The sequence below is a fragment of the Myotis daubentonii genome, chromosome 4 (assembly GCF_963259705.1).
Source record: "Myotis daubentonii chromosome 4, mMyoDau2.1, whole genome shotgun sequence".
Taxonomy (NCBI): domain Eukaryota; kingdom Metazoa; phylum Chordata; class Mammalia; order Chiroptera; family Vespertilionidae; genus Myotis; species Myotis daubentonii.
In genome coordinates, this window is record NC_081843.1 from 116,294,545 (window position 1) to 116,315,359 (window position 20,815).

The 20,815-nt window shown below is 52.9% G+C and overlaps 1 protein-coding gene across 2 annotated transcripts in view; it reads left to right on the top strand.

Moving 5' to 3' along the window:
• MAP3K1 (mitogen-activated protein kinase kinase kinase 1) overlaps positions 1 to 20,815 on the top strand; it is a 45,115-nt gene that overhangs the window by 18,701 nt on the left and 5,599 nt on the right. The window contains exons 2-17 of one of the 2 annotated variants that reach the window (XM_059695051.1): positions 249 to 399; positions 1,584 to 1,781; positions 2,001 to 2,195; positions 2,919 to 3,035; positions 3,919 to 4,067; positions 6,016 to 6,137; positions 6,601 to 6,682; positions 6,767 to 6,947; positions 8,911 to 9,183; positions 11,720 to 11,841; positions 12,872 to 12,963; positions 13,214 to 13,403; positions 13,664 to 14,939; positions 15,244 to 15,396; positions 15,998 to 16,160; positions 20,389 to 20,520. In XM_059695051.1, coding sequence (XP_059551034.1) covers positions 249 to 399; positions 1,584 to 1,781; positions 2,001 to 2,195; positions 2,919 to 3,035; positions 3,919 to 4,067; positions 6,016 to 6,137; positions 6,601 to 6,682; positions 6,767 to 6,947; positions 8,911 to 9,183; positions 11,720 to 11,841; positions 12,872 to 12,963; positions 13,214 to 13,403; positions 13,664 to 14,939; positions 15,244 to 15,396; positions 15,998 to 16,160; positions 20,389 to 20,520 — 3,596 coding nt within the window. Of the gene's footprint in view, positions 1 to 248; positions 400 to 1,583; positions 1,782 to 2,000; positions 2,196 to 2,918; positions 3,036 to 3,918; positions 4,068 to 6,015; positions 6,138 to 6,600; positions 6,683 to 6,766; positions 6,948 to 8,910; positions 9,184 to 11,719; positions 11,842 to 12,871; positions 12,964 to 13,213; positions 13,404 to 13,663; positions 14,940 to 15,243; positions 15,397 to 15,929; positions 16,161 to 20,388; positions 20,521 to 20,815 lie in introns of those variants that run through there. The other variant, XM_059695052.1, reaches the window with a different exon arrangement.

Here is a 20,815-nt window from a genome sequence, read left to right on the forward strand (position 1 = left end):
GAGTTTGCCGACGGCCGGTGGGGGCCTTCCACTTTAGAGGCGTGAAGCCGTGCTCCCCGGCGGCCCTAGCGCCGGTGCCTGTAAACTGTGCAGCGAGCAGGACGCGGGCCACAGTGATGCTCACACGCCCTCTGAAGTGCCCGGTGTAGCCGTGACCTTTTTAGTTACGTGTCCACGGAAAGTATAAACTCTGGTGTTACTTGTTCTCACAAATGATTTCTCACCTGTGACCTGCCCGCCCCCTGCAGGCCGGAGATGGAGAGCAAGGACACGCTGCGGGGGCTGCACAGGATGGAGGACCGGCCGGAGGAGCGCGTGATCCGCGAGAGGCTGAAGGCCACCTGCATGCCCGCCTGGCGGCACGAGTGGCTGGAGCGCCGGAGCCGCCGGGGCCCGGTGGTGAGTGGGGCTGCAGGGCGGAAGGAGGGGCGTTGGCTGGGAGCTGGTGGGACTCCAGTCCAGGGGCGCAGGCGGTTTGCTTGCTCTGTAGCTGCTGACCCTGCCCACTGAGCCCCGGGCACGGGCTGGGGGGTGGGAGCCAGGATGGGAGCCTGCGGGCCGGAATGCTTGGGCAGCACTGCCCCCTACTGCCAGCACCCGAAAGCCTTAGCATCCCCCTGGTCTTAGAACTTCGAAAGGAAAAGCAGTCTTTCCAGTTTTCTTCTGATGCTTTCTCTCTAAGGTAGGATCCAAGGATCTTAATTCCAGGAATCTTTCAGGAAATCAGAAAACATGAAGTAGACTCGGGTTTGAGATCAATTCAAAGGATGCCCAGGTGGGGGCAGCAGCCAGAGCCCAGGTTAGGAGGGGCCGTGATTTTCCCTGTAAAGTCCGGGCGGCCTCAGAGGCGTGGCGGGTCGGCGCCAGCCACCCAGCGGAGCAGCCGTGGTCTTTCTGCAGGTGGAGGGGGCGCCTTCGTTTGTAGAAAGCACATCTGTGAGGCGCAGGAAAGCCGCGCAGCAGGAGGGGCAGGCCTGCCTCAGACCCGGGACGGGCTGCCCCCGCCTCACCGAGGGCCAGGGCCCAGTGTCCAGGGCCCCAGGCCCCGTGCTCACCACAGTGTTCGCTCCTTCTTTACAAACAGATGCCATTGGAGATGCATGTGTGCACACGTGTGCGTGTGTGTGCGTGTGTGTCTTGGGCAGGGCAACCCCTCAGCCACAGCCCTGCCCAGTGATTAGCCCTGGATTCACCCCATGTGCCTGTTTAACTTAAACATGAATAAAAGTAAGAATTTCATTCCTCGGTCACACTGGCCGCGTTGCAGATGCTCGATGGCCAGTGGTCGGCGGAGAGGAGCTGGGCTGGCCGTCTGAGCTGGGACTGGCTGAGGCCGCAGGGCTGGGTCTGAAAGCCCAGGTTTAGGAACGCCAGGCCTGGTAAACTGCATCCCCTTCGGAAACGATAAGCATTTCCCCAGCGCCTGTGGGGGAGACAGCTTGCCTTCGTGGTTGAAGTCCTGCTGAGTGACAGCGGATGAGCTGCCGTTCCTGTGTGCCGTGAGCCTCATGGGCTCATGGTCTGTGACCTTCAGGTTTGCTGCCTGTGTTTCTAAGTCATCGGAACACTGGCATTTCCTTCAGGTGGTAAAGCCAATCCCTGTTAAAGGAGACGGGTCTGAAATGAACAACGTGGCAGCTGAGTCGCAAGGAGAGGCCCAGGCGAGCGTGTGCCCGGCCCCCAAAGGCCGCCGCAGCCCGTCCCCCGGCGGCTCTCCGGCCGGACGCCCGGTGAAGGCCGAGTCTCCCGGAGTGAGGAGGAAGCGCGCGTCCCCGGTGCCGGTAAGTTCATGTTTAGCAAACATGTTGTTTCTGGGACCCTCAGGCGCGTGTGTAACCGACCGCCCGCCCGGGAGAGGGTGGGCTCAGGCGCGTCGGACACGCGTTCTGTCCCGTGATGTCAGACATGCAGTGCCCTGTGGCGGCCGGCGGGACATGGGGGTGTTGTTTCTCTGGAGAAGGGAGCCATTGTCCTAACACACGCGACGCTGTGCGTCTCAGAGCGGGAGAACCACGCCTCCGCGCAGAGCCCCGTCCCCCGACGGCTTCTCGCCGTACAGCCCCGAGGAGACCAGCCGCCGGGTGAACAAGGTGATGCGGGCCCGGCTCTACCTGCTGCAGCAGATCGGCCCCAACTCCTTCCTGATCGGAGGCGACAGCCCAGACAACAAGTACCGCGTGTTCATCGGGCCGCAGGTTGGTCCGCGTGTCTCTGTTCCCACCGCCACCGCTCAGGTTATGCACTACAGCTTTCTGAAATTCAGTAAACTAACGCGTGAGTTTAAAATATATCTTGGGCTAATAAACAATTTTTGTTGTTTTTTTATCCTTACCCGGGGATATTTTTCCCATCGATTTTAGAGAGAGTGGAAAGTCGGGGAGAGAAACATTGATGAGAGAGAGACATCATTGGTTGCCTCCTGCACATGCCCTGGCCCAGGCTGAGGATCAAACCTGCAATTCATATGCATAACCATGGACACAGACAATGGCGGGGGGAGGGAGGCAGGCTGAAAGGGGTCAAAGGGATAAAAAAAAAAAAAAAAGGACATATGTAATACTTTCAACAATAAAGAATTATTTTTTAAAAAAACTGCAACCCAAGTACGTGCCCTTGACTGGGAATCAAACCCAAGACTCTGGTGGCGGGCCAATGCGCTAACCACTGAGCACACCAGCTAAGGCAGGCTAATACCTATTTTTAATGTATTTATGAAGATTTTACTCTTGACTTAGTATACTTTAGACTACAAATTTGTTCTATTTAATAAATTTACCAAAAACCAGAGATTAATTTGTGGAGATAGCTGTAGACTTTCTTGCCTGTCAATTAATAGAAACTTGAGTACAATAGACTTGGAGATACTTTTTAAGAAGTGCTCGCTGAGCCTTCTAGAGCACATCCCCGTGTCCCCGCAGAACTGCAGCTGTGGGCGTGGCGCGTTCTGCATCCACCTGCTGTTCGTCATGCTCCGCGTGTTTCAGCTGGAACCTTCCGACCCGATGTTGTGGAGGAAAACTTTAAAGAATTTTGAGGTAATTTTAAGTAAATGCTTTAGAGTCAACCTGTCAACAAATTTTTATGATACATTTCTAAAAATTTTCTATGAGCTCTCAATTTAAGCTGTCATTTAGTAGGTTCCAGGCGATAAGTAGTTCTCTTATAATCCATTGATGAATTAGTCTTCTAGTCCTAAAACCAGTAAGCGCTGCGGCTGTAGTTACACTGTCCGTGGGAAGGTGTGTATTAAGACCAGTAAGCGCTGCGGCTGTAGTTACACTGTCCGTGGGAAGGTGTGTATTAAGACCAGTAAACGCTGCGGCTGTAGTTACACTGTCCGTGGGAAGGTGTGTATTAAGACCAGTAAGCGCTGCGGCTGTAGTTACACTGTCCGTGGGAAGGTGTGTATTAAGACCAGTAAACGCTGCGGCTGTAGTTACACTGTCCGTGGGAAGGTGTGTATTAAGACCAGTAAGCGCTGCGGCTGTAGTTACACTGTCCGTGGGAAGGTGTGTATTAAGACCAGTAAGCACTGCGGCTGTAGTTACACTGTCCGTGGGAAGGTGTGTATTAAGACCAGTAAGCGCTGCGGCTGTAGTTACACTGTCCGTGGGAAGGTGTGTATTAAGACCAGTAAGCGCTGCGGCTGTAGTTACACTGTCCGTGGGAAGGTGTGTATTAAGACCAGTAAGCGCTGCGGCTGTAGTTACACTGTCCGTGGGAAGGTGTGTATTAAGACCAGTAAGCGCTGCGGCTGTAGTTACACTGTCTGTGGGAAGGTGTGTGTGCTCTTCATTCTGAAGCTCTTCGGTGTCTTCATGAAAAACTTTGAAACAAAACACAAATAATTCAACCTCTAGGACTGTTCCTGTGTATGTTATGGCACAAATATCATTGTTACTCTCTCTTCAATGGTAGGTTGAGAGTTTGTTCCAGAAATATCACAGCAGGCGTAGCTCGAGGATCAAAGCTCCCTCTCGTAGCACCATCCAGAAGTTCGTGTCCCGCATGTCCAGCTCCCACACGCTGTCCTCGCCGAGCGCGGCTACGGCCAGTGCAGAGAGCAGGTGGGTACTGGTCAGGCACTGAAACGCTCCGTCCACTGGGCAAGGACATTTACACCAGCGAGGCCCATGCTTCTCTTCTTTAAGAGGAAAGTTTTAATCTGAGAAATGCACAGACCGGCAGAGACGGCTGTGTCTCATGATATTAAAATTGGGAACAGCTTAAACACCCAGCGAGAAAGATTAAAGCACACTCGTGTTCCGAATTGTTTGTGCAGCCATTGAAGTTATACTTTTGAAGAATATTGATCAGCATGAAACAGAGTCCAGGTCCTAATACTATAGGCACGAACCCCATTTTTATACGTAAAAGGCATTGAAGGTGCATAACTGTTGGAATGAGTAAAAGCTGTACCAGGTACTAATAGGTGGTGTTATTGCAGGGACTTTACATGTTAAATACTTTGGGCTTGGAGGGCGGTGAGCCTCGCCCATGCTGCTCAGCTCTGCCCTTGTAGCTGAAGGAGCCACAGATGATCTGTGAGTGGACAGAGGTGACTCTGTTCCAATAAAACTTAATTGACAACCTGGCCACAGGCTAATACTAGTCCCTGCCCTCTGCTCAGATGATTCAGAAGCCACTCAGCACATCATGAAGGTCCTGAGAGCCCTCTTGCAGGCTGCACCGCCCGCGGGTCATGGGGGCCACCCTCTCCCAGCCGCGTCTGTTGGGACCAGGGCATGTCATAGCCTAATCCACCGTATCTGTCAGACTATCGCCCCAAGGGACAAATGGCACCATGAACTCAATATGCACTTGGTACTTCTCTCATGGTTATTGGTTTTATTGCCTTTTTATCTTCTTTGCCCATTTTACTAGTGAGTTACTAGTATTTTTCTTACTGATTTTTAAAGCACTTTGTTTATTAGGAATATCCATATGTGTATACAATGTAATTCAAGTATACACAATAAAGTGGCAATTTTGCCACAAATGGTACCATCCTGTAGGAGTTTGAGTTTTATCATGCTGCTTTCTTTTCTTTTATCTTTACTGTTGAAAGTATCACAGATGTTCCCCCTTCGCTTCCCCCATTGACCCCTCCCCAGGCCCTCACTGCTCTGCTGTCGGTCCACGGCTGGGCATCTGTGCATCTAGTCCTTTGGTCGATCTCTCTCTCCCCGACCCCTTCCCTCTGAGATTCTGCAGTCTTTCATGCTTCCATGTCTCGATCTATTTTGTTCATCAGTTATTTTGCCCATTCGATTCTACATGAGTGAGATCCTGTGATACTTGTCTTCCTCTGACTATTTCACTGAGAGATCTGCTTTCATCCCCATATGGTCTACGCGGGTATCTTCCTGGTTACTGTTTGTGGGCCCTGGTCCTTTGTAAAGGCGTCGTGGTGCCTGGTGGTGGCTGTGCCGCTCTCCTCCCGTCAGCGTGTCTGGGGACCTGCCTTTCTTAACCTCCTGACGTTCATGTGGTTGGCTTTTCCCGTCGTGCTGAACAGCGCTGCTGTGGACATGCCCAGGCGCGTGTTGTCTCTGTTCCTTCACACCATGTTCCTGGAAGCCCAGGTGAAGGTGTGTGCGTTAGAGATGTGTTCTAGCAGCGGTGGGCCGTTCACACACCCAGCGGAGGTGCGAAGTGCCTTCACTCTGGGGTGCGGACTGCTGAGCCCTCGCAGCCTCGAGGTGGGGCGTGCGCGTGTGCGCGCAGTCACAGCAGTTTGTTTATTCGGAAGATGCTGGGCAGAATGTCGGGTTACTTAACCTCTGAAGGTGTGGTTCCTATGTCGTATCCATAGCCAGGAAAGGCCTGCAGAGGCGCACGGTGTGAGTCTGAAGGAAGATGGAGTGACGGGAGAAAACCGTAGCCAGGGGCTCGCACACGGGTGCGGCCAAGCGGGATTCCCCGGTCGCACTCTGAGGCCACGTGCCCCTGGCGCTGGCTCAGCCCCTCGCCCGGCTGACGCTGCCTCTCGCCCCTGCCCTCTCGCCCCTGCAGCCTCAAGGACGAGGAGGAGCAGCTGTGCCCCATCTGCCTGCTGGGCATGCTGGACGAGGAGAGCCTGACCGTGTGCGAGGACGGCTGCCGCAACAAGCTGCACCACCACTGCATGTCCATCTGTAGGTGGCGCCACCGCCCGCCCTCCCCTCCGCTGACTTGTTAGGGCCCCTGACAAGTGTGCACGGCTTGGAGTTCCGGTCCGTCATGAGCTGAGCTGTGGTAGTGAAGAGATGGAGTCCCGCGGGAGGGCCGGACGGACGGCCTGAGTGCGGAGAGGAAGCGCAACTAGGATCTGGAAGGCGCACACGCAGGGGCGGGCGGGGGGTGGCGGGGGGGGGGGGGGGCGGACAGATCACAGACCAGCCTCAGAGCGAGGGGGGGAGCATGGGCCAGGGCCCTGAGTGGCAGGCGGTTTGAAACACAGTAGCAGAGCCGTGCGATCGCTGATGACGTGGCACTTCCTCTGCTTTGTTGCTTTCGGGTCGGTGCTGCGTCCGAGGTTCCCTCTGTCTGACCCGGTACCGGCCACTGTGCACAGCCACGACGCATAATGACGAATAATGCGGTTTATCCTCTTCCCAGGGGCAGAGGAATGTCGAAGGAACAGGGAGCCTCTGATCTGTCCCCTCTGCAGGTCCAAGTGGCGGTCCCACGATTTCTACAGGTGAGTCCGGGGAACGGCTGCGGGGTCCCCGCGTGTTAGTGCGTCTGTCGGTTATCGTCAGCAAGTTGTTGCTTTTCCCCTTAGTCACGAGCTGTCGAGCCCCGCGGATTCCCCGTCCTCCCTGCGGGCGGCCCCGCAGCCCCCGGCACAGCCTCCGCTGGCGGGACCGCAGCACAGGGACCAGGAAAGCAGCTCCGGCCTCACGCACTACGGGGCCCAGCACATCCCTGCTGCCTACAGAGACCTGGCCGAGCCCTGGATCCAGGTGAGCCCGGCGTGTCTCCTCTTGGCCATTTTTATAGGAAGGGTTTCCTTCCTCCACCTTCTCTGCTGACTGATGCTTTTTGTCCTCGGTCAGTTGGAATTTCAGTTGCTTGTTTAGTCCGTTAGTTTTAAATAGAATTCAAAGCAGACAGTGTCTCCAGGAGACAGAGGAGTGGAATATTTTTGATAACCTGTTAAGTTCTGTTTCCTGCTCTCACATTTGTAAACAGGCACAGTAACTCATCAAGCTTGTCCACCATTAGGACTTCTTCCCTTTTTCACTGCATATCCTGCAGCTTTTGAATTCTCTGTTCTCAGCAACCTGTTAGGAATCTAGTAACATCTGCAAACGTAGCGAGTGTATCTTATTTCTTTGCCTGGTTCACGCATGGCGTTTGCATAGGCCCTCGCCTGCCCCTTTCCGAGTCCCCAGGAGAGCTCTGGCATCGACACGGAGATAGTGGCGATTCCAGGCCGTGGTCGGTTGGTTTTGCAGAAGCTCTAGGTTGGACGAGGCCGCATGTTCCCAGTTTCTGAGGAGGAAGATCCCGGGAGACAGAACTAGGGCTTAGCCACACGCTAACATACGGTCCCTAGTTCTTGTTGATTCGTGTGCTTTTATGTCACTTTGTTAAACACACAGGTAAATACACCATTTGTTTTCCCCAGAACTGTCTCTTCATCTCTGATATTTAGAAATCTTCCATGTAAGTTATCGTAGGTGTTAAGTTTACTTGTAGCTGATTGGCCCGTCATCTCGAGACCCAGTCCCCTTCCTGCCGGGTTCTCGGTGGCTTCACAGGTGACAACACGCACCTTCACGCAGACGCCGCATCACCCTCGCTGGTTTGAACACGAATTTTCCTTTCGTCTTGGATTGCCACTCCTTAGTTACAGTCCCACCTGTTCTGTCTAGTTTATCTAACTCTTGTACAAGATGAATTCAAGTAAAAGCTTGGACTCACCACAGTCACCCGTGGGACCAGGCCCCTCCCACCCACCCTGGGGCCTTTCTTGAGGTGGCTTTTCTTGATCTTGCTTGTTTTTCTCCATAAACTCCCATGACGCAAACACGGAGCTGGGTCTTCCCTGCCGTGTTGCTGTTAAGCAGAGGAACACAGAAATAAGTGACACGCGTGTGCCCACCCACTCACTGGAGTCACGCCTGAGTTCACCTCAGCTAAGAATTACAGTTCAACCTGAGGCTAAAACTCCTTCTTATGACTTTTTAATTGATTTCAGAGAGAGGAAGAGAGAGAGAGAGACATCCATCGATTGTCTCCTGCTTGAGCCTTTTGGAGCACAGGGCGATGCTCTGATTAGCTGAGCTGCCTGGCAGGGTCCTCCTTACGGTTTTTAAGTGGCTGGACGTACTCGAAATTGTGTGGTGCGGTGAAGGTTTAAGAAATACCCAGTCTCCCGCGGGTGTGGCTCAGTCGTTGAATGTCAGCCTGTGAACCGGGAGGCCAGGGTTCGATTCCCGGTCAGGGCACGTGCCCAGGTTGCAGGCTCGATCCCCAGTGTGGGACATGCAGGAGGCAGCCAATCCATGATTCTCTGTCATCATTGATGTTTCTATCTCTCCCTCTCCCTTCTATGAAATCAATAAAGAGATTTTTTAAAGAAAAGAAATGCCCAATTTATCAATTAAAAATAACATCTAAAAAATTACAGTGGTGTGGCTCAGTGGTTGAGTATGGAACTATGAACCAGGAGGTCAGGGTTCGATTTCCGGTCAGGCACAAGCCTGGGTTGTGGGCTTGATCCCCAAAAGGGATGTGCAGGAGGCAGCTGGTCCATGATTCTCTCTTGTCAGTGATGTTTCTATCCCTCTCCCTTCCTCTCTCTGAAGTTTAAAACACACGTACGCAGACACACATGCCTGGAAGCAAGGCCAGTTTCCCTTGGGGATGAGAGGAGGCCGGCCGCGCCTTCTCCCACTGAGGGGCTGTGTTTGGTTGCAGGTGTTTGGGACGGAGCTCGTTGGCTGCTTGTTTTCTAGAAACTGGAACGTCCGCGAGATGGCTCTGCGGCGACTCTCCCACGACGTCAGCGGGGCGCTGCTGCTGGCCCACGGGGAGAGCACCGGGCACTCGGGGGGCGGGGGCCGGAGCAGCCCTGGCGCCGGGGCCAGCAGCGCGCCCTCCCCGCCCGCGGGCGACGTGGTGGGGGCCTGCTGCAGCGTGCTCTCCATGGTCTGCGCTGACCCTGTCTACAAAGTGTACGTTGCCGCTTTAGTAAGTAGCTTCCCTCCCTCACCATGTCGTGGGCGGGTGGCTAGTGTTCGATGGTTTCTAGTAGCGTTTTTAAGACCCAGTAACACATCACCTCATTTAACTCGGGAAAATCCACATTTTGTTTTCATTCCGTAATCCCGGGAAGTTGCCATTTTCCGTTTCACCCTCCATTGGGTTCCACTGTTTAACCGGGTGGGGCTTCCGAAGACTGCTCACTCCCCTCCAGAGCAGCCTGTCTCGCTGCCCACGTCTCTACATTTTCCTTACTTCCCACGACCCAGCTCACAGGACTTGTGGGGTGCTAGCAGAGTGGCCGGTGACGGTGAATGCGTCTGAGTAGCCACTGGGGGACGGACCTAGTGAGCACTGTGGACTCAGGAGTGTTCTCACAGACGAGGTCCCGTGGCCTAACCACAGCCGCGTTGTTTTCCCGGCTCACGCCGTGGGGAGTTGTCTCCGTGAGAGGCTGTGTGGATCTGCGGAGGCTGGTCTGACCTTCCCCTTCTGAGTGGAGTGGAGAGCAGGTTGGGCGCAGGTTCTCGGCCTCTGCACTATGGAGCCACGCAGCTCTTCGTGGGAGGCAGGGCTGTCCTGGGCGGTAGGATGCTCAGCCGCACCCCTGGCCTCCACCCATGGTCCTGGGAGCACCCTCTCCCATTGGGGTCTGCTGAAGTCCCAAGGTCACGATGCCTCCAGTGCAGAACTTGCGGTAGAATAAGTCCTACCCGGTTTGGTTTGAAAACTCATTATTTTTCCTGCTCCCACTTGCAGTCTCTTCCTGACCCTCCTAAACCGCTGTGCCTAAGGCAGCGGTTCTCAACCTGTGGGTCACGACCCCTTTGGGGGTCGACTGACGCTTTCACGGGGGTCGCTTAAGACCATCGGAAAACACATCTATAATGACATATTGTTTTTGTGGTTAATCACTGTGCTTTCATGATGTTCAATTTGTAACAATGACATTGGGGGCCACCACAACATGAGGAGCTGTATGAAAGGGTCGCGGCGTTAGGAAGGCTGAGAACCACTGGCCTCAGGCATCTTTCGGTTGAGTGGTGCCCGCAGGTTCTGAACCTGCATTTGGGGCCAGAATTGAGTGACCTCATGCGTTAGTGTCCACGTAGGACACTTGAATGAGCAGCTCGTTACTGGGCTGGCCTGGGCAGTCTGGACGGTGGTCCAGGTGGTAGAGACGGCAGCTCCGGTCCTGGGGCTGCCACCTGCTGGTGTGACTGCAGGGCTCCCAGACCAGCTCTCCGGGCTGTGAGTGATGTCACCGCTCGGGTTGGGAGTAGAAGCCCCTCACCGTAGTGCGGAGCACAGCATGGGAGCGCCGAGCGCAGACGAGCCCCTGCTGGGCCTGGAAGCATCACTTGGCTGTCCCGGCTCCGAGAGGATCAGGGATCTGTTGCCTTGGCAGCATGTCCTGACGTGTGTCCGTGGCAGGTGGACGGGGCTGTGAAAAGTTCCCTTGAAACCGAGGGACACAGTCACATGAGGCTGGCTGGGTCTGCAGGGACAGGCCGGGAGCTCCGGTGCTGTAGCCATCGGGAGTCTGTGCGATCACGGGAGGAACATCACTTCCCAGTGGATCTCCCAGGCGTTTCTCATGGCCTCTGGACGCGTAGAGTACAGACCCAACTTCTGACCTCTTCCCACTGTTTCCAGCACGAACCCGCAGGCACACCTGACCACTTAGTCCACACCTGCTGGCTGGCTCTTCTCGGGCAGGTGTGTCCCGAGTGGCTGTGCGCTGTGGGCATGCAGGGCCGTGGACTGTGCCCTGTGCTGCTCCTGTAGAGCACCTTGGCTGCTCATGAGAATCGCCTGGGAATCTTTTTTAAATCCTGATTTCTGGGCCTCATCCTCCGGAAATTCTGTTTCTTTGTTACTAATGTTGTGGCCCCACCCCATCACAAAGAAACAGAATTTCCGGAGGATGCGGCCCAGAAATCAGGATTTAAAAAAGATTCCCAGGCGATTCTCATGTGCAGCCAAGGTGGAGAACCACTGCTCTAGGGGGTCATGTGTCCGCTCAGTGAGCAAGGGGACTCCTGGCCGGGAACCTTCCGCCTCCCCCCTCGCACAGGTAACATCGTGCCACTTCCCTCTGTGCTGGGACTGTCTCCTCCAATGTGACACTCCCCCCACGAAACCACAGGCGTGAGCAAACCTGAGCAAGCCACGTGGCCGACAGCGTCATAGCGCACGCCTGTGCCGTGCCCCAGCGTCCTGAGCCGCTGGCAGCTGTGGTCGGTTCCTCCCGCTTTGGCTGCGGGAGCTCCATCAGGGCAGCGCCTATCCTTTTTTTTTTTTAATCTTTTTTTGACTTCACTTTGAAACAAATCAGACTTTTAAAAGATGCAGAAATAGCTCAGAGTTCCTTCCGAGCCATCCGTTGACCTTCCAGTCATTATTTTGTGTGGTTGTCGTCTGTTCCTTCACCGCTGGTTGTGCTGCTCACATGGCCTCAGAGGAGCCGGTGTCGCTGATGTCTCTTAAACGTAGTTGCACTGACCCTCCGTTCCGTCCTCAGAAAACCCTGCGGGCCATGCTCGTGTACACACCCTGCCACAGCCTGGCCGAGCGGATCAAGCTGCAGAGGCTCCTGCGGCCGGTCGTAGACACCATCCTGGTCAAGTGCGCAGACGCCAACAGGTGAGGCCGCCAGATGGGCCAGGCTCGCCCGGGAGGGTCGGGTGCATGGGACTCGGTGAGGCTGTGGGGTCCCCTGTAGAGAGATCCCCGTCTGAAGTCCCGCTGATAAGGGCGCCAGCTGTGTACATAGCACAGGTGTGACCACATTGAGGGCGGATCCACAGCACAGGGGCCAGTGAAATCACTGCACCTGCTTCGCTCGTTTTCCGGACCCCACAGAGCCCCTTCTGTGTCATGAACTTTCACTCTGTGTCAGCGCCCCCACCCCCAGTCCCGTCTATCCCTGCATTATCCTGGAACATCGACAAGGGACGAAAACAGCCCTAATGGGGCAGAGACCCACGAGGAGGGAGGTGGGGACAGCCCAGGTGAGCGCGGCGGTGCTGGGGAGACCGCGCTGAGCAGCACGGCCAGGGAGCAGGTGTTGAGCGGCCCGTCTCCGTGTCCCCCATCCTCAGAGGTCTCGAACCAGGTGCTGGCTCCGCCCTTCCGCCCGCCGCCCTGCTCACAGCTGCTGCTCACGGCCAGACGGCACGTGTGCAAGGTGTTCTCGTCGCTCAGCGAGAACACACGTCAGAGCCGGCGGCGGCGAGCGGCAGCTTGTCGAGCACATAGGAGACCATGTCGTCGTCGGCAGCGGGACAGGCGTTTTTCTGAGACGCGTGGCTTCTGTGGCGTGTGTGCTGCTGCCCGCTCTCTGCCTTCTCACAGTCCGGTGCCTGCCTGGCCGCTTGAATGAACCTCATAAGAAACACTGGGAGGAGCTTTAGTTTTGTTTTAACAAGACGTGAGCGTGAGAACACGCCCTTCACCGCATCTGCTGGCTGCTCCGGCGGCTCCGCGGTCAGCCCGGCAGGTCCTGGGCGTGACACGGAGTGGGGTGAACGGCGTGCGCGTGTGACGTATGGCGACGGGAACGCAGGCTCTGAGGGGGAGGGCACGGTCCTGGGAGCCTCCCTTCTCCCGAGGCCTGGCCCTCCTGCTCCCTCCGCGGGTCTCACCCAAGCCCGTCTGCCGCCTGTCGTTGCAGCCGCACCAGCCAGCTGTCCGTGTCCACGCTGCTGGAGCTGTGCAGAGGCCAGGCCGGGGAGCTGGCGGTCGGCAGAGAAATACTGACAGCCGGTAATGACTCTTCACTTCAGCTCCGCGCGGCCGGCGTGGTCCTTAGCGCGCTCACCTCCCCTGTGGGCAGTCACGGGATCTCCAAGTGGTGGTGGAGCTTGACCCCATCAGCTCCCGTTAGAAACAGGACCCGAATCCAAGAGAGGATTCTTAAACGAACACAGCCCAGGGCACTTGTGCCGTTCCGTCGCGTTTGTTTTCTGTTTTAACGTCCCTGTTCCAGTCACTTACTCTGCCCTTCCCTTTGCAGGATCCATTGGTGTTGGTGGTGTGGATTACGTCCTCAGTTGTATTCTTGGGAACCAGATGGAGCCGAACAACTGGCAGGAGCTGCTGGGCCGCCTCTGCCTGGTGGACCGGCTGCTGCTGGAGTTCCCCGCCGAGTTCTACCCGCACACCGTCGGCGCCGAGGCGGCCCCTGCCGAGCCCGTGGACGTCAGGTAGTCTCTCCCGGGGGTGCTGTCCTGCGCCTCCCCACCGCCCACACCCGCCCCAGGACACGGTCTAGATTCACGGGACCCAGAAATCAGAGGAACGTGTAGGTTACTAATGTTTGACTAACGACCAACGTCTAGGCTAGTGACTTAAAAACGTCTAGACCTGGATGATCTTTTCGGAACGCACACGCACAGTTACTCCCATCTCTTCGTGTGCGTGTGCTCTGCAGTGATTGACTGTGGCTGAGACGTGTCTTCTGCAGGTATAAGAAGCTGCTGTCCCTGCTCGCCTTCGCCCTGCAGTCCATCGACCACGCCCACGCGGTGGTCGGGAAGCTCGCGCGCAGGGTCTACCTGAGTTCCGCGAGGATGGTCACCGCCGTGCCCCCCGTGTTCGTGAAGCTGTTAGAGATGCTGAGTGCCTCCAGCTCCACCCACTTCGCCCGGATGCGCCGCCGCCTGATGGCGATCGCGGAGGAGGTGGACATCGCCGAGGCCGTCCAGCTGGGCCTCGAGGATGCCTGGGACGGCCGGTGTGATAGCCTCCTGCAGGCGCCGGCCCCTGAGAGCCACCCAGAGGCCCCAGGGAACAGCCCCCTGCAGGGCCCAGACCGTGCGGAGAAAACTGGAAGAGGACTGCGCCCCGCGAGGCTGAGCGCCAGCTCGGAGGACGTCTCTGGTCGGCCGGCCAGCACTGCCCTGGGGCCTCCTCCTTCAGCAATGACGGAGCAGCCAAGGCCAGCGGTGCAAGCCAAGGGCAGGCCCCTCAGCCAGTGTCTGAGCTCCTCTCCCCTGACCCCTCACTCCCAACCAGTGCTCCCGCTCTCGTCCACCCCGGCTTCGTCGGCCCAGACCGCACCAGCGGGCCCCGGGGACGCCTCCAAGCACAGACCTCAGGGATTCGTTCCCTACAACATACCCTCGGCGTCGCCTCCGCCGCAGCGCAAGTTTTCCCTGCAGTTCCAGAGAAACTGTTCCGAAAACAGGGACTCGGACAAGCTCTCCCCCATCTTCACGCAGTCCCGGCCCCTGCCCTGCAGTAGTATACACAGGCCCAAGCCTTCTCGGCCCTCCCCCGGCAGCCCCGGGAGACAGGCCGACGCCGCGACAGGCAGCATGACCCTGGACCTGCGCGGGGCCTCCGAGGGCGGCGACAGCTTCAGCAGCGGCAGCGGCAGCAGCGCCGTGATCCCCAGCGAGGAGACGGTGTTCACCCCCGTGGAGGACAAGAGCCGGCTGGACGCCAGCACCGAGCTCAGCTCCAGCATCGAGGACCTGCTCGAGGCGTCCCTGCCCTCCGCTGACACCACGGTGACGTTCAAGTCAGAGGTGGCCGTCCTCTCTCCTGAGAAGGACGAGCACGACGACACCTACCAAGACGACGTGAGTCACAATCAGAAGTGCAAAGAGAAGATGGAGGCCGAGGAGGAGGAGGCTCTGGCGATCGCCATGGCGATGTCCGCCTCTCAGGACGCCCTCCCCGTGGTGCCTCAGCTGCAGGTGGAGAACGGAGAGGACGTCATCATCATCCAGCAGGACGTAAGTGCGCTCCTGGGGGGCCGGGCGCGTCCCCCGACCATGTGAGGTTAACCCGGTTCAGGCGCGAGTTCATCGCTAGAAGCGGGTCTCTCCTGTAGAATTAGTGTTTGTGTCGCTGTTGGAACAGGTAAGTCCTGCCTGTTTCGGAGGCGTTTCTGGTGGATACTGACCATGGCGCCCAGCACTGTCCATTCAGGAGCAGTTCAGGGGAGCTCGGGAAGCCAGACCGAACAGGAGTGGTGTTTGCCAGGCTCACGGCACAGCTTCCTCCTAACAGTAAAGAGCTGCTTCCTTTGCTGCACAGACGCCCGAGACCCTCCCAGGACACACCAAAGCGAAGCTGCCGTACCGGGAGGACGCCGACTGGCTGAAGGGCCAGCAGATCGGCCTCGGGGCCTTCTCCTCCTGCTACCAGGCTCAGGACGTGGGGACCGGGACCCTAATGGCTGTGAAGCAGGTGAGCGGCTAGTGAGGGTGGGCATGAGGGCTGTCACGACGGGGCATGAGCGAAGAAGAATCGTGTGTCCTGCGTGCATGTGCTTAGCTCTCTGTAAGTTTCCAGAGACCTGAAGGTCAGAGCAGACATTGGCACAGCCCCGTGAGCTCTGTGACTGCCGGAGCAGGACTGTGGGGGACGCAGTCCAGGGCCTCTGCCGGCCGGGCTGCTGCTGTGCTTGTCACGGGTACCCAGAGCAGCTTCCTCCTCCCCCGCGAGGCCAGGGTGCAGGCCGTCCTGGCTTCCGGGGTTGACTTTCTGGAGTGAGCATGCTGATCGAGATGAGAAAATCCTAAAGCTTCCACCTTAAAATCATTGGGCTTTTCTCACTTTCACTCTGTCTTTAGACAGTTTGAGAAGATGGCTATATTCCTTTTTTGGGGTCACTTTCCTTATATTTCATTGCTTCGAAAGTTAGGTTCTTACTTTAAAGAGTTTTTTGTAAAGTGTCTGCACTGCACCCAGGAGCATAAATGCATTTGCTATTAATGTAGAAGCTAATGTGCACCTGTCCGCTGAGATCAGATGGTTAGAGAGAACTGTGAACGTGTTCCTGCCACAGGTGACGTACGTCAGAAACACATCGTCGGAGCAGGAGGAAGTCGTGGAGGCGCTGAGGGAGGAGATCAGGATGATGAGCCACCTGAACCACCCGAACATCATCAGGATGCTGGGAGCCACCTGCGAGAAGAGCAATTACAACCTCTTCATCGAGTGGATGGCAGGTGTGTTCATGGTCTAAGTCACGAACATCGTACACGGATGTAACTTTCTGCTTGATACTTAGGAAAAACATTTTAACGAACACTTATTTTTATTAAATAGTTTGCACAAATCACCTCTAATGTAGTATGACAGGCTGTAAATACTTGTGTTGTCTTTCACTTAAATAAAACATTCATTACCCCTACCTTTTAAATTTTTCAGTGTTTCTTTTATTTATTTATTTATTTATTTGTTTGTTTGTTTGTTTGTTTGTTTGTTTATTTATATATATATATTTCATTGATTTTTTACAGAGAGGAAGGGAGAGAGACAGAGAGTTAGAAACATCGATGAGAGAGAAACATCGACCAGCTGCCTCCCGCACACCTCCCACTGGGGATGTGCCCCCAACCCAGGTACATGCCCTTGACCTGGAATCGAACCCGGGACCTTTCAGTCCGCAGGCCGACGCTCTATCCACTGAGCCGAACCGGTTTCGGCTAGTGTTTCTTTTAAAATGATTGTGTACACTGTTTTATAGGAATAATTTTTGAAACCTGGTAGATACAGGATCCATATTTTCCCAGGTAGCCTTCATTAATTGGACAGGTTTAAGAGATGATTTAACATGACAGTATCAAACTAAAATTGATTAACGTGTAACTTGAAAATTTTATTATAGGTAAACTAGAACTGAAGCACAAAGGTGAACCTTGTCATCTACTTCAGCAAGTGAAGACTATGTTTTTTTTGGTTTTTTAAAATATATTTTTATTGATTTGAGAGAGGGAGAGAGAGATAGAAACATCAATGATGAGAGCGAACCATTGATCAGCTGCTTCCTGCACGCCCCTTACTGCAACCCGGGCATGTGCCCTTGACTGGAATCAAACCCAGGACCCTTCAGTCCACAGGCCGATGCTCTGTCCACTGAGCCAAACCAGCTAGGGATGAAGACTGTTTTTCTTGTATTATGCAGTATACACAGTAAAACAGACGTAGGATGGAATAACTAGATAAGTGCTTGGTTTAACTTCTTAGACCTTTTGTGTTTGGAGAGTATATATCTATTTACAAATCAGCTCTTCTTTTTAACTGAAGTACACTTGACATACAGTATATATACAGGTGTACAGCATAGTAATTCAGCATTTATATACGTTTCAGTGTGATCACCACACTAAGTTTAGTAACCATCTGTCACCATACAAAATTAAGATATTGACGATTGTTCCTCTCCTATACACTACATCCCTGTGACTTATAAATTTTATAACTAAGTTTATACCTCTTATTTCCCTTCACCTCTTCTAAACATCCTCCCACCGCCCTCTTCTCTGCAACCATCAGCTTATTCGGTCTGTGAGTCTATTTCTGTTTTGTTGGCTCATTTACCTTGTTCTTTAGATTCCACACGTAAGTGGAATCAGATGGTGTTTGTCTTTCTCCGACGCATTTCACTTAGCATAATACTCTAGGTGCAGCCATGTCGTCACAAATGGCAAAATTTCATTTTTTATGACTAGTATTTCATTATCGGTCTATACATTATCTTTAGCCATTCGTCTATCGTTGGACACCTAGGTTGCTTCCATATCTTAGGTATTGTTAATAGTGCTACAGTGAACATAGGGGTACATATGTCTTTTCAAATTAGTACTTTCTTCTTCAGATAAAAGGAGAATTGCTGGACCATATGTAATTTTATTTATTCATTTATTTATTTTTGAGGAAACTACACTTTTCCACAGTGGCTGCAGCAGTCTGCATTCCCACCAGCAGTGCACAGGGCTGCCTTTTCTCACATCCTCACCAGCACTTACTGTTTGTTGTTTTCTTGGTAACCATTCTGACAGGTGTATCTCACGGGGGTTTTGATTTTCATTTCCCTGATGATTAGTGATTGTTGGGCATCTTGTCTTGTGTCTGCTCACCATCTGTATGTCCTCTTTGAAGAAATGCCTATTCAAGTCCTCAGCCCATGTTTTAACAGGGTTGTTTGGTTTTCTTTTTATTTGTTGTTTAGTTTTTGGTGTTGAGTTATATAAGTTCTTTATGTATTTTGGATCTTAACCCTTTATAAAAAGTATCATTTGTGAATATCTTCTCCCATTCAGTGGGTCGCCTTTTCATTTTGTTGGTTTCCTTTACTGTGGAAAAACTTTTTGATGTAGTCCATTTTGCTTTTATTTTTTTTCTTTTGTTGCCCTTTCCTGAGGGAAACATCCAAAAAAATATTGCTAAGACTGATGTCGAAGAGTTTATGCCTATGTTTTCTTCCAGAAGTTTTATGGTTTCAGGTCTTACCTTTCGATCTTTAAGCCGTTTTGAGTTTATGTATTTGTTTGTATATGGCCGAAGAGAGTGGTCCAGTTTCCCTAACACCATTCATTGAAGGGACTGCTTTTTTCCCTATTGTATATTCTTGCCTCCTTTGTCATAATTGACCATATAAGTGTGGGTTAATTTCTGATCTTCCTAGTTTGTTCCTTGGATATATATATCTGTTTTTATGCCAATAACATACTATTCTGATTATTTTGTCTCATGATACTGTTTTTATTTCCTCTTTGATTGTTTAGTAGCATGTTGTTTAGTCTCCGCATGTATGTGTTTTTCCCAGTTTTCTTCCTGTAGTTGATTTCTAGTTTCATACTGCTGTGGCTGGAGAGGATGCTTGATATGATTCCAATCTTCTCAATGTATTCAGACTTCTTTTGTGGCCTAATATCTGGTCTGTCCTGTGCACTTGAAAAGAAGGCATATTCTGCTGCTTTTGGGTGAAATGCTTTTAAAATATCAATTAAGTCCATGAAGTCTAATGTATCATGTAAGGCCACCGTTTCCTGTTGATTTTCTATCAGGATGATCTGTCCATTGATGAGTGTTAGGTAGACTAGCTGCACTTCCCAGTCTTATAAGAGTGGTCTTATGTAGAAGATGTTTTGTGGGGCCCAGTGTCATCATCTTCCTTGGTCACGAGTCAGGTGCTTCAGGCTGTTCCCTGTGTGGGTTGAGTGCACCCTCCTGTGTAGTTGGGCCGTGAGTGCTGTGGGCAGGCCAGTGGGTGAGGTCTACCCTCAGGCTGACTGGTTCTGTTCCCCATAATGTGAGGGAGAACCCATCCTCCTGGTGCAGTTCCCTCGTGGCATAAATCTGGGTGTGGGTCCTGATCAGACCACAGCTCTGCCCCTACTGCCTGTTTCACTGTGTCTTCTTTATATCCTGGGGTGTAGGAATTCTACTCAGCGAGTCCTCAGGTCATTCTCGGCCGTGGTTGCTCTGTAGATCGGTGTAGTTCCAGGGTGCTCAGGGGAGTAGGGGAGGCCAGGATCTGCGCCTTGATCTCCGCCTCTGCACATCAGTTCTTCAGTATAGTCTCTGATACTGGTTGTAGTTGGGTTGATTCTTATATTTAGGTTGATGATTATAAATACTTTTAAATGAGGCTCCCTGAGTTTGTGACTTGCCCCAGATCAGAGCTAATAAATAATAGGATATCAAGCCCAACTCTGGGTCTTCTGCTTCGTACTGTTCTCTTTCCCTTCTGCTAAATAAGATGTTAGCACTGTTTACTCAGGTCATTAAGAAAGACATTTTGGCCCTAGCTGGTTTGGCTCAGTGGATAGAGCGTTGGCCTGTGGACTGAAGGGTCCTGGGTTTGAGTCCGGTCAAGGGCACATGCCCAGGTTGCGGGCTCAATCCCCAGTAGGAGGCGTGTAGGAGGCAGCCAGTCAATGATTCTCTCATCATTGATGTTTCTATCTCTCTCTCCCTCTCCCTTCCTCTCTGAAATCAATAAAAACATATTTTTTTAAAATAGACATTTTGTATATCTTAGTCAAAAAGACAGAAGTGAATTGTACATTTCAGAAATAGTTTCACCCAAAAGTGTTAACTTTGAAAGCTTTCTGAGGCAGAGTGAAACCACTTTTATTCCTGCGTATTATCTACATTCAATGGCGTGTTTTTTCTAAATAATAATAAGACAGGGGGAAAAAAAGAAAGCTTTCTGAAATCTTGACCTTTCAGAAAACAGTTCATGAGGGTTCCATGAAAATACCTAATAGGTTCTGAGATTAGTTAAATGTATTTAAATCAGTTGTACTTCCTGATGCAGAATATAAATGAACATTTCAAAAGTGAACATGAGGTCATAAAGTGCAACCTTATGTAACCAAAAGGTAACAAATTTTAATTCTGCCTTAAGTTTACAATAATTATTACCGGTTTATGTTTGTCTTGTAGGGGGATCTGTGGCTCATTTGCTCAGTAAATACGGAGCCTTCAAGGAATCCGTGGTCATTAACTACACTGAGCAGTTACTCCGTGGCCTCTCCTATCTCCATGAAAACCAGATCATCCACAGAGATGTCAAAGGTAGGGATTCTTTCATTGTTATTCACTAGCAATAAGTAGAAAACACTGTAATTTTAAAACTTGGGCCTTTGTTGATAGTTTCTAACGTGAAATCAACTAGAGGATTGTTTCTCCTGAGTCACTCAAATCACCAGACCTGAAGGAATCTTCAGGGTCACGTGACCTGACTTCCTCAGAGAGGCTGTGACTTTTCTGGAGCCACTGATGGAAAACCACGGACAGAGTCAGCTCTCCAGTCCCTCTTGATCTCAGAATGTACCGCCTCCCCAAAAGTTCCTGTCCCCAGTTTTACTTA